This window comes from Penicillium daleae (assembly GCF_028827525.1).
Source record: "Penicillium daleae strain IBT 16125 chromosome Unknown utg000002l_segment0_segment0, whole genome shotgun sequence".
NCBI classification, from domain to species: domain Eukaryota; kingdom Fungi; phylum Ascomycota; class Eurotiomycetes; order Eurotiales; family Aspergillaceae; genus Penicillium; species Penicillium daleae.
Window position 1 is genome coordinate 5214073 of NW_026623150.1, and position 12943 is coordinate 5227015.

The window sequence follows — 12943 nt, forward strand, 5'->3', positions numbered from 1 at the left end:
GGGAATTCTCCGGTGGCGTTTCGATAGCCAGTGCGCTGTGAAATTGGGACTGTGGTGAGACAAGTTGACAACATCCTTGTGCTCCTCCCGGAATCGCGTGGGGGTTTCCATACTACGAGCCACCTTAGTTAAAAGCAACCCACTTGTGCCAGACTTGACCACATTGAAGGCCTCATTGCGTTTATAATTCTATTCCGCTGAAGTTACGAAACCAGCAAAGATTCAAGCCAGAGATCTCAGAAAGCTAGCCGTGGCAAACATGCGAGAAATTCGCTTCAATACAGACGCCGTGCAAGTCCATCTTATTGTGGACGACGATGGAGTCGTCCGGCTCAAGGATCTTCTGCAGAACGGAGCTACTCCCACCAAGCCGCTTTCTCAGCTCTCCATCGATCTTTATCTTCCCCTCGTTGAGGTCAGGATCACCGGTGAGGGGAATGAGATGATCAAGACCTCAAAGTCCCTGATTGGCAGTAAAATATCACGTCGACTCAAGTATCAGTCGCACCAGGAATCCGAGGGCGCTGGCCAGAAGGCCCTCGATGTGGTAGTTTGCGACCCTATCACGAACCTCGAAGTTACCGTCCGCCTTTCGGCCTTCGTCGGCTTACCGGTTATCCGAACGGTTGCGACGGTTGTCAACCGATCCGGCTCAGATGTGATCGTGTCTCAAATATCGTCTGCAGTCATCGGCGGCCTGACTGCTAGAGCCGAGTCATGGGAGCAAGACTACGAAGTTCTCTTTGCCAACAACTCATGGTTTAGAGAGGCCCAGTGGACGACCCGAACTCTAGCCAGTGTCGGCATCGGAGGGAGTGGGGTGATGAAGTTGAACGAAGGTCACCACGGTACGCTTGCTCAGTTTTCTCTGTCCAACACGGGATCGTTCTCCACCGGTAGCTTCCTCCCCATGGGACTTTTGTCGAGAAAGGATTCTGCTTCCCCGGAGACCTGGCTCTGGCAGATTGAAACCAATGGCTCATGGAGGTGGGAGATTGGTGACTACCATGACAGCATATACCTCGCAGCTTCTGGTCCTACCGCGCGGAATCATAACTGGAGAACAAAGCTTGCGTCCGGAGAATCCTTCACCTCGGTTCCTGTCTCTGTTTGCCACGTTCTAGATGGTATCCAATCAGCCTTTGCAGCTCTAACCAGCTACCGACGCAAGATCCGTAGGACCCACGAGGACAATCAGAAGCTTCATGTCATCTTCAATGATTACATGAACTGTCTCATGGGCGACCCAACGGAAGAAAAAGTCCTGGCTCTACTGGAACCAGTCTCGAAGTTGGGCGTTGAATACTTTGTCATCGATGCCGGCTGGTATGCAGACGACTCCAACTGGTGGGACGACGTTGGAGAGTGGGAACCATCTAAGAAACGCTTTCCTTCGGGCTTCAAGGCGCTATTGGACGCTATCCGGGCCAAAGGAATCGTTCCTGGTGTCTGGGTAGAGCCCGAAGTTATCGGTGTTCGGAACAAGCTCGCCAGAGAATTGCCGGAAGAGTGCTTCTTCCACGAGTGTGGAGCCCGAGTCGAAGAGAAGGGTCGGTATCAGTTGGATTACCGCCACCCTGTGGTTAGAGAACGGATGCACGAAGTAATCCGGAAGTTGGTTATAGACTACGGCGTGGGCTATTTCAAGTTCGACTACAACATCGAAGTCACCCAAGGAACAGATATAGACGCATTCAGTACGGGCGCGGGCCAGCTAAGTCACAACCGGGCGTATATCCTCTGGGTAAACGAGCTGTACGATCGCTATCCTGATCTCATCATCGAGAGCTGTTCTAGCGGCGCACAGCGCATGGATTATGCCATGCTGGCCACACACTCGCTACAGTCTACCAGTGACCAAGAGGATCCGGTACTCTACTCCGCCATCTCCGCTGCCATCCCGACAGCCGTGACGCCGGAGCAAAGTGGTATCTGGTCGTATCCCCAGCCCGAGTACGATGACGAACTCAATGCCTTGACGCTTGTAAACAGCATGCTCGGAAGGATGTACCTCAGCGGTAACATACCGGGACTCAACGAACATCAGCTGGAGCTGATCGCTGAGTCGATTCGGGTGTACAAATCTTTCCGCGATGAACTCCCGCGGGCTCAAGCGTTTTGGCCCTTGGGTTTTCCTGGATGGGACGATGAATGGCTTTCGCTCGGCATGGTTTCGGAGGATGGTTCCTCCAGGTACCTGGCAGTTTGGCGTCGCCGCGGGCCTCAGACCTATAGATTACCCATTTTAGACTTGAAGGGGAGGTCCGCCTCGGCGGTGCTTCTGTTCCCTCGCAGTGGCTCTGTGGACACTAAGTGGTGCTCAGATGATGGTGTTTTGGACGTGACGCTTCCGAAGACCATGTGTGCACGACTCTTCCGCATCACAGAGGCGTGAAGGCATCCCTATCAAGATACCCAAGGTAGGGGGTGAACGACTTAACGCGTTGACTAATTTGATGTCAATACTAACGTCGATATCAATCTAGAAATAGAGTAAGCTAGCGCTCTAACCGGCGGGCTGAATCCCGGCGCTCTGACCAGCTTACGCCATTATTAGTACCGATCGAACATTTGAGGCAGCTTGTATGAAAGTTAGTTAACTAGTTAACTAGTTACTTGTGGCAAATTGACTAAGCTGACCAACCTAAATTTCCTACCATGCGAGCTGAACTGGCGCGATAGATCGAGAATCTACAGGCATCCTTCCAACAACGAAATGGGATATGAAAATTATCATTTTGATGGTAAATACAATAATACAATCAGAAAACTTGCTGCAAGAACGGAAGGTTGGCCCCGTATTTATCGAGCATCTTGTTGATGGGGTATTACACTCTTTGCTCAACGGTCATGAAACTGAGCGTTTTTCGAATGTTTCTTCAACCAGAGATACCTGTTCGATGCGTCTCTAGCATTTACCGCAACATTATCGAAATACGATATTCGTCAGACTTCTTGCACACGATTCTCCCTGTTGCTGTCATACGCATCCACATGGTACTTCTTGAACTTCCTGGTGGCGAGTCTGGCTTCAAACATGAGATCGAGTTCCTCGTAGCTTCGGCCCTTCGTTTCGGGCAGGCGGAAGAAAGCCCAAACCAGTGTGAGAAATCCAAACCCGAACCAGAAGAAACCAGTTTTTCCTTTTTTAGAACAGATATCAGTAAGAGCAATACATGTTTTATTTAGGGAAAACGCCGAGTGTAATACGGTATATAACACACCTTTCCAATCCCACGCCTCGGGATTCATCATGTAGGGCTGGATGACGTTGGCGACGATTTGTCCGAGATAGTAGGTGTTTCGGGCAAGCACAATAGTCTTGGATCGCAGACGGGTAGATGACATCTCGGCGGGGATGGCCCAGCCAACTGGTCCAACCGTAAGGGAGAATGTCAACAGCCAGATAATGCAGAGCGCCGACTGAACCCATTTGACAGATTGATTGATCGTGTCAATAGCCAGGCCGCCGATGATGAACAACCAAAGGCACATGCCGCCCATGCCAGTCAGATAAAGCGTTCGACGGCCGAAACGCTTCATCAGGAACCACGAAGCAATGGTACCGACGAAAGCGATACCAGTACCTCCGAGGTTCAATTTGTAAGAGTCGTTGGAGCTCAGACCGGCTTGCTGGAAGAAGTATGTAGCGGAGTAGGCGAATTGGGCGCCGCAGGTGATCTGGCCGAGGAAGGCGACGCAAGCAATCTCCGTTCGCCGTAGGTCCGTAGACTTGAAGCAGTCCAAGTATGATGTGCCAGCGGAGATGTCACGCTCGAGGTCGTTGGTGTGAATCATCAGCGCTACCAGGGATCTCGCTTGGGGCTTTTCATGATCCGCCATCAAACGGAGCACACTCTTTTCGGCCTCGGCGTACTTTCCCTGTCGGACGAGGTACCACGGAGACTCGGGCATAAAGAAAGCTGCGACGGCTAGGAGAGGGATCCACAGCCATTGCAGGGCGAATGGGATACGCCACGCCCAGTCGTCTCGCCGGTTGATAAAGCTCTGGAGAACGCCAGCCCCGATAAACTGACCAGTTGCAAAGCACATATTTGTGTATGCCGTGAGGTATCCTCTGAGAGGGGCAGGGGGCAGACCTCGGATGCGTACGCGGGACCAATCGTGGCAAAGATACCCCAAGGGATACTAGAAAAGTTTCGAGATCAGCCTGATATCCACCTTACCACGCCGGGTTACAACCCAATTCCAGCGATACTGGAGGGCTTGGCCTACCCGCATAAGATCTGTCCCACGGCCTGGAGCCGGACCGAGAAGCCAAAGAAAGAGACGAAAACAAACGCGGCCATCAGTGTCAAGCCACTGATGAAAGCCGGTCGGTAACCAAAACGCGCAATCACGAAGCCGTTGACCAGAGCGCCAATGATGGCACCGGCCTGTGGCCCACTTCCCATGGCACTCTGCCACGCTGCGGGGATTTGATACAGACCAGTGCTCTCATCGACGGTGCCAAACTCGCGGGCATAGCTAGGATATGCGTACAGCGACCCGATGAGGATTGTGTCGTAGCCCTCCATGATGATGGACATGGAGATGGTGAACGCCCACATGACTGCCCATGGGTACGACTTGAGAGCTTGGCGTACGGTCAGGGAGTGTTCGTGGGCATTGGCGGCCTGGGCTTCTGCGAGTGTCCCCTCCCAGACACCTCTCGTGCCGAGAGTGATGTCGGCATTAGATTTGCCGTAGTCGGAGTCGATCTTCTCCTCGTGTTCCACGTGAAGCTTTTCCGTTTGGTCTTCCATCGTGAACACCAGATGAGATGTGGATCGATTATTGATGTTCCCGGTCGTAAGAGAGGCGGTTTGAAGAGGGATAGGATGATGGATGATGCGTGTTGGAGAATGAGATCGACAGCCTTATTTATTAAACATGCCTGCCCTCGTATCCATGAGATGAGGACCAAGCCATGTCCGTGCAAGTATACCCCAGACCCCGGATTCAGCGATGTGGAGGCCGGATTTTGGATGTGGGGGGAGATGGCAGACGACAGGCACTACACCATCTCACCGTCTCATGAGACTGGTAGCTCCGGACAGGACCTGGCCCTACCGAGTCTCCGGTGGGGGTGGTGTAGCTAGCAGTAAGGGGGCTTCTGAAGTTTCTGATGCCAAATCCGCAAGAGTTATGCAAGTGCTTCGTTTAAGTCTCAAGTTCACATCACCAGCTATGTATGGCATGACATCACGTGCTTCAGCATCTGCAGTCTGCCCTGCCACAATTTTGCAGTTAAATCCATATAGCAGTGGAATACTAATCCTAAAGGATTCTCTACTAGAATTGTGGATCTTCTCTAGCCCGAGGTTTTAGTACTACATCGTTTTGGGTCTTCAATCCGCGAAATAGCAGAAACTGTGTTCTCTAAACACCGACCACTCAGGAAGGGCGTAGAAAAACTACAAGCGTAGTCGGAGTAGGTCACATGTCTGTAGGTAAGCTCGTACAAGGTACTGTACAGACACGGCTAGTCAATCCCACAAGCATAACAGTAAAAAGATCGACTCCCCGCACTCCTCCCTCCTCTATAAAAGGGTTTACTATCCCCTGCATCCCCATCTATCTTACATCTCACCATCTTCCACCTCAACCACTGCCTAGGTATGTATCCCTTTACCCCTTACCCCTTCCCTCCCCTTCCCCCCCCCCCTCCTGATGTTCAATGTTCCATATTCCATAACACTCATTCTCGTGGAAACCCACATGAAGAAACAAACATTCAACCTTGCGACCGGGATCCACCGGTTTGAGCATCGCAAAAACAAAATTAAGCAGATTCGGATCGGGTCCACTCCACTCCACTCCATAAACTCAATTTCATTTTCATCCTCCCATACATAACATATTCCGCATGATCCACAGTACGATTGTGTTGTGTTGTGGGATGTTTGCTGATGATTTAGTTGGTTTAGGTATACCGTGTGAGGATTTCATCTTCGATGGGTAGGTAGGCTGGACTTATGGATGGGAACGGGTTAGTTCGGAATAGTGGTAAGAAGGGATCAAGGTATTGGGACCGGGATAGGAGAGGAGAGGAGATATATAGGTTGTGAATATAGCGAAAAAGGTTCATTATCGGATTAAATCTAGCAACATAGGTATGGAAACTGCTATGATTATCCTATTACCATTTCCAATCATCTCATATCATCGCATCGCATCACATCACATCACAAATCATAAGCCAGTCGCAGAGAGCAAAGCACGCTCAATACATTCCCAGGGGCGTGGCGGCACAATACACCCATCTCCGTCCACGGAGAGACATCTCAAATCTTAATCACAGTTCCCAAGTTCAGATTCAAGTTCAGACTTTCACTCCCGCTGCACAGCAGTCGCCTTCTCAGGATCACTCTCATACCCGCGATCAGCCGCGACAACAGCCAAATCGGCATCATGTTCCGCATCAAAGTTCCGACCCAGACGCTCAGGACCAGCGAGCGTCAACAGAATCGTATACGCAAAGACGCACCCCATGAAAATGCAAATGACCTTGCCGTAATCGTAGCGGTGGGGCGCCGCCTTGGTCGGCGGCAGCGGGAAGCGCTCGCCGATAGTCGACTCGATGGTCGAACTCGCCGAGGAGACCAGGTTACCCAGCTGGTAGGCGGTACCGACGACAAAGGTGCGGATGGAACCGGGCGAGAGTTCCATGAGGTGAATGGGGATTACGCCCCAGGCGCCTTGTACCATGAACTGCTCGAAGAAGGCGGCGGCCATGACGGTTTCGTTTTTGACGAAGGTGTAGGGGTAGAGGAGGGCGCCGCCGACGATGCAGATGATGATTATGGAGAAGCGGCGGCCGAAGATTTGACTGGCCCAGCCGCAGAGGGTGCCGCCGGTGAGGGCGCCGAGGTTGGCGACGACTTGGGTGATTGTGACGCCGTTCTTGGAGAGTTTGAATTGGTTGCTGAGCATGGTGGGGTAGAGATCTTGGGAGCCGTGGGACTGGAAAGGAGGGAGGACGGTGTTAGATAAACGTATATAGACGTATACGATAGAGACTCCGTTCGTAGCGGTTAGGAGTACTTACCATGAAGTTGAAACCGGCCATCAACAGAACAAGGTAGACCAGCAGCAGCCAGTGCCGCTTGAGCGCAACCTTACCCTCTGAGACAAAGGATGCCGCAACACCACCACGCATCTCGGCACGCGCCTCCTGACGACGACGGAACGTCTCCGTCTCCGGGAGACACAGACGGAACGCAATGATCAAGATGGGAGGGCACGCGGCGAACCAGTACAGTGGGCGCCAGCCGTGGGAGGTAGTATCGACCAGACCACGCGCGAACGCGGTCGCGAGCAGATACCCAAACGCATAACCCTGCTGCAGCAGACCAGAGACGATACCGCGAGCCTCGGGAGGGCAGTCCTCGAGGGCAGTCGCGGCAGCGTTACCGTACAGACCGCCCATGGCGATACCGAAGAGGGCACGGCAGGCCAGGAACTGCTTGTACGTCTGGCAGAAACCACAGCCCAGCTCGATCACGACGAAAAGCAGCTGGTTGACGACGAAGGGCCATTTCCGGCCGTAGCGATCCGAGGCAATACCGAAGGTGATGGCACCGACGGATCGGAGCATCAGCACTAGGGTGATACCCCAGGTGATGTCTGTGATAGATACGTCAAAGGTCTCGGCGAGCTGAGTGGTGGTCAAGGAGACGGTGAAGAAGTCAAAGGCATCCCAGGACCAGCCACAGAAGGCGACCTATAGAGGTGATTAGTCTACTGATTATTTTTTTTCCCGCTTTTCATGTTTGTAGATGCTTGGAATCAAGCGCTCTATAGAGACGCACCAGGAAGAACATCCATTGTTGTCGGTTCAACAGAGTCAGGGCCTTGAACGGATTCGGGGCCGGGTTCATCGGCGGCACCAGCGATGGGATGCGCGTCGCGATGTATTGACCGACACTCATATCCTCCTCCACATCGGGCGAGGACTGCGCGTGCGCAGGATGGTCGTGTGTTTCACCCATGGCTGCGCCAAGCACCGGAGGGGGCTGGCTACTCGGCGAGTAAATTTGAGAGCCGAGGAAAAAGAAGGTTTGCAGAAATTGAGCCGAACGCAGTTTTGGGGGGGGGGTTTCAAAGGCCGATACCCAGAAGGGAGACCCTGCGAGGCGTCTGGACGTTGGACGTTGGCAGAGAAGGATGGAGGAAAGGGATGAGACCAGAAGGGACTGGGGAGGATGGAGCTGACTCTAAATACTACCCCACGACACGCCAAACAGGAAAGACAAGCAAACAAAAATCCCACTATTTCCAGCGTGACTTCCAGGTCGCATGGCCCGCGTCTGTTTACGAGCATCCGAAGAACCGTACTCCGTACCCACAACCAACCAGTTCCAACGGTGGAACACTCCAACCCCGCTCCGGGATCAAAAGGGATGCGGTCCAGTCACATCCTTCGTGCGGACGGGCAGAACTTCTCCAGACTCATGATTTGCCTCCGCCGCCGATCAATGCACTTTCTGGGGAAGTCAGTGGAGCATGGTCCTCCCCCCACGGAAGGAAGAAGCTGCGTTAGGTCGGCGCCATCATAACTCGACTTTTCTTGATTTTCCAGCCATTACCAGTCTTCATCTTTGTGCAGCTCCACGTCCCCATCCACTCTTCGTCCAAGTCTGGCACGACATCAAGCGTTTCGGACCCAATCCGCGAGCCAAGACAACACGGGGCCACCATGACGAATGAGAGGAGCGGCTTCGTTCGATGAGCATGCGCATCCCCGGTATCGTATCTCCATCGCGAGAGTTCACTAAGAGAGTCAATTTGCCTCGTGGCCAACACGATGCAGATTGGCTCTCGTCGCCGGGACCATGTCAGACGCGTAGGATCCCGGATCCGGTGTGATGAGAAGCGGCCCTGTGCACACGTCTGCGATGATGCCGAGTCGTTCGGATGCACTTGGCATGCCGTAGGGAGTGTCTCCCGCAGCGCCTCCGCACTCCTCGTCTCCTTCAGGACTAGTCCCCGGGGTTCCTCACCACAATCCTCAATCCACACGGCCGTATAAGCAGATCAATAGTGAAGAGAGTCTGACCCGGATGAAATCGGGAGTGATAGCTCATCACGCATTTCACATCAAAGGCTGGAATGAGGGCGTGTGAAAGAGACTGTGGAGGGAAAGTCAAGGGCTGGAATGACTGCGTGTGAAAGAGAGTTTGGAGGGGAAAGTTAAGGCCGGACAACCTCCGAGGGACTCGAGAATAACGGGGACGTGGTGGGCGTGGGGTGGGGGTGGTTGAGAGGACAAGCTCTTGCCCAGCGATGCTTGGGAAACCCCCCTGGGGCCCCCGCGACCCACTCTCCATTTCCGGGGACGGCCACGGCACGGGTAGTGCTCAGGCACTGACCGACCCTCGCAGCTTAGCCTTTTTCGCTCCGAGACTCGGCGGGCCGGGGGCGAAGCTTGGCGAGTTTGGGGTGTGCGGGTTATCGCCCTGTGCTCTGCCGTATATTCCATGCCCCGTACTCGCAAATCACCGGGGTACATAGCCACACGCTACCATTCCAGTAATTTCACAGTAGTCTATTCCATCCCAATAATTCCCGATAACTTTATCCCTCATCCACCCGCACATCAAATACATACCCCGGATTGGCTAGACCCACCGATGCCCCCAGGCCAGCATCAATCGCACATACGCCATACCGAAACATCAATGTAGCAACCCCCATCACCCCCCAAAACCTACGACAGCCCCCGAGCAAGCAGCCCTGAGTTCACTCCTATTGGCCAATTGCACCTTCTCGACCCTAAAAATCGCTATCAAACCTTCAGCCAGATTCCAACAGCCCGATACCGCTTTAATCGCGATTAATCCAATTGGATGTCTTCGCCGCATTAATTTACGTTTTACTCTAGTTCCTGTCCAGTACGTCCTCTTCGTAACTTATTTCGATATGGTTCTCCACTGTGCGAGCTAGTTAGAGCTCTGTCTCTGCTCTGGAACGGATAGACAGGACTGTAGGGAGCTATGGCAGGGCCTAGACTCAGCGTGATGAGTGCTAGGCGTGAGTATTGGAGGTGTGGAGTCTTGGACTGGGGGGAACGGGGAATTCCGGGGTAGGCAAGGGTTGGTTGGGATGTGTCTTTTTATGCCTCATAGATATTGATCGTGTTGGGTGGTTGATTAGTCGCCGATGACACCCCACGGAGGCGGGTTGAAGTATTGGATATGGTAGTGATGTTGCTCGAGCCTCGCTTCGTTTAAATCGTTGAGACATGGGGAGAGATTTTTGTGGAATTTGGAAGGTTTTGCTATTGCTATAGTTACCCGAATAGAAAATTGTTGCTTGGGATAGCGAGTCGTCTAGAGAGACCCTTCACTTTTGGGAGGGCACTGCTATGGAAAGAAGGTGACAGTCATCGATTACGTTTGAGGCGATACTGAAAGGTCAATGAAGTGAGGACACAGTCTGATTTTACCCTTCATTTCACTTCAAGTCCATGATCCCCCTAAACTGCATTTTGTTGTTTTTTCGTATTGATTAGAGAAAGTGTCATCGGTGAGCTGCAGCTTACCCTTGTGATTCTTTCATATCATGCAAAAGCTGACCTTGACGCACCTTCATCCCTTCCAAGAAGCTCCTCTCCGCGCCTGAAATTCAGCTTCAGGCAATGATTCATATTCTTCTCGATACGCATGCTGCGCGTCGAGTGTGGCGATGACGCGATTGTAGCTCGGAGTGTACTTTGGATTCCCGAATGAATAACAACTTTTTCAAGTGAAATCGTAACTACTGCGAGCTAGTGCATATTTGCAGGCGTAGCGTAGGGCAGCTTCAAAAGTCCATTCTTCGAATAATTCCAGCCTTGTTGTCTGCGTATTGCGTACGTCGATCGATATCGTTAGAATTCTCATGAAAGTGAATTTGTAAGCGTCATAGGACAAGGCCAAGGAACAACTTAATTAGCTTGGTTAATAGTGTGAGAAAGCAATGGCTCATATCAAAAATATTTCCGATGTTGTGGGTTTCAACTTTAACCGGGTTGATAGTGGGTACTGGCGGAGAAAAGTGATCCATTTAGCCGGCCTGACGATCAGACTGTAAAAGAAATAAATGGTCAAGTGAAAGACCGAGTCAAGGAAAACCAAAGAACAACTCAAAAACTGCCCGTATCGAATTCGGCCAAAACAGCTATCAAGTCTGGTGCAGATAAAGTTCAGAATGCCACAAAAGAGGCAGTTGAGCACAAATCGGGTTCGAGTGCTTTAACCAGCTTTGCATTGTCGAGGGGTCCGAAGAAGGCGGTAACTTTCGACGAGAAGAAGGAAAGTGTTTAGCTACAAAATTCAATCCAGACTGTTTTCAACTGTAATCTAGGTGACGGTAAACCTGCCACCTCGGGGAGTGATCGGCTCCCCAGAGCACAGGCCTCAATCTGACTTTCATCTCTCGTGAGAATTTCAGTCTCTACGCTGCACCATTTATTCCTTCAAAATGCAGGTTTCGTTGCGCTGTCGGTTCTATTAAGCTTAGCAAATTTGGGGCTCGCTTGATCCTAGAACCGTTATACACTACCGCTATCAGGCAAATATCCTTGCGTGCCCCACGAGAAGCCTTTACTGCGTCGATACGCTGTGCTAGGCAAAGGTAGACATAAACTCTGTCCGAATGTTACCTGTGCCTTTTTGCCCACCCACACCAACGAAACGGTTTTGGTGGGCAGAAGGCATAGATACAAGAAGTCCGTACGCGATATATATTAATCTCAAATTCCTGTGAACGCTTCCTTCAGTCTACCTACAAGCTTGACCAGTCTTTAATTGGCTACACCAGAGGGTCGATAGTCGAGAAGCTGTGCCGATTACATATTTGATCATATTACGAGTTGTGTTGACTATAGATCCGAACCTTATCGCGTTTTCTTACCTTCTGCCTTATAATGCGATGGCCGAAAGAGGTACTGAGGCCTGAAATATAAGCAGCCTAAGGGTCCCTTTCCTTGCGGTTTCTTTCCTACATCTAGTCTAGACTAACCTCAATTTCTCCTACTTTAACTCTCTGCTGATTAAAATGCCTCGCTTTTACTGAATTAACCCTAAATCATCAAAAGTTCTGGTAGCTAACACCGAGTCCCCCGTAAAGGTGCTTTTTAATTAGTTCTAAATCCCGGTCTATTATTAAAATAAGCGTGCTGAACGTGCTGAACGTAGGGACGTTAGCCAAACTCCAGTATGCCTGACATATACCTTTGAGTGATTTCCTTCAATTCCACCGTTATAAGAGTGGCTCCAGTCCCCAGAAGCAGGGTTCTTGTTCCTGGGGGCTTCATAATGAGCTTCCAGGAGCCCAGGCCGTGTTCCTGAGGACGGTGTCTGTCCTCCTGGAGCCTGGCTGTCTTGTTTCCAGATTTCCACCAACTCCTGTGAATGAACATCATTTGTGATTGCCTAGATGACCCATACTGTAGACCAGGCGTTGCTCTCCTGGTTGATCGATTGATTGATTTATTCAGAGTCTGTCCCAGTCGCCTTTGTGGCAGCTATAAAACGTACAGTTATCCCACCCATGCCAGGCTTTATAAAAGTCATCGCACAACCCGCATGCAAATATTTCTCGTACCCGTTAGCGCTCTTCAGACTTCCAAGTGAAGTTACTGATCTTGCGGAACATGTCGACCTCTTGAAGTTCGGCGGTACGTGTTTCCCGGGCTACAACAATGTTACGATTCGTGATGGGCACGTCCAGAAAATATACCTTGTTTCTCGCTCTTATCTATTACTCTGCCACTTTTCCTGGAACGAGGTATACGACTTCGACATTCCGACCCAAAATGGGGCATCATTCAAGCACGTTCAATATGGAGATTTGCTCAAGGAAACGTTTCGCAAATACGAGCCGAGCAGAAGTTTGGATGTTTTGTTCCAGCACGGTGCTTCACTGTGTGATGTGCCGTGTGGGATTAACAAGCTGC

At 51.5% G+C, this 12943-nt stretch overlaps 3 protein-coding genes across 3 annotated transcripts; 1 reads left to right on the forward strand and 2 right to left on the reverse strand.

Moving 5' to 3' along the window:
* Positions 1-259: 259 nt before the first annotated feature.
* On the forward strand, positions 260-2395 carry N7458_002771 (uncharacterized protein; the record flags this gene model as incomplete). Its single annotated transcript, XM_056906154.1, has 1 exon — positions 260-2395. One exon carries the CDS (start codon positions 260-262, stop codon positions 2393-2395), a length of 2136 nt encoding a protein of 711 aa, XP_056770261.1.
* A 551-nt stretch (positions 2396-2946) lies between these two features.
* Positions 2947-4766, reverse strand: N7458_002772 (general substrate transporter; the record flags this gene model as incomplete). The annotated part of the gene is made up of 4 exons (XM_056906155.1): positions 2947-3143; positions 3225-4032; positions 4101-4149; positions 4237-4766. The coding sequence occupies 4 exons, from the start codon at positions 4764-4766 to the stop codon at positions 2947-2949; spliced, it is 1584 nt and encodes a 527-aa protein (XP_056770262.1).
* Positions 4767-6333: 1567 nt separating this feature from the next.
* Positions 6334-7994, reverse strand: N7458_002773 (sugar transporter family protein; the record flags this gene model as incomplete). The annotated part of the gene is made up of 3 exons (XM_056906156.1): positions 6334-6966; positions 7052-7726; positions 7815-7994. The coding sequence occupies 3 exons, from the start codon at positions 7992-7994 to the stop codon at positions 6334-6336; spliced, it is 1488 nt and encodes a 495-aa protein (XP_056770263.1).
* Positions 7995-12943: the final 4949 nt, after the last annotated feature.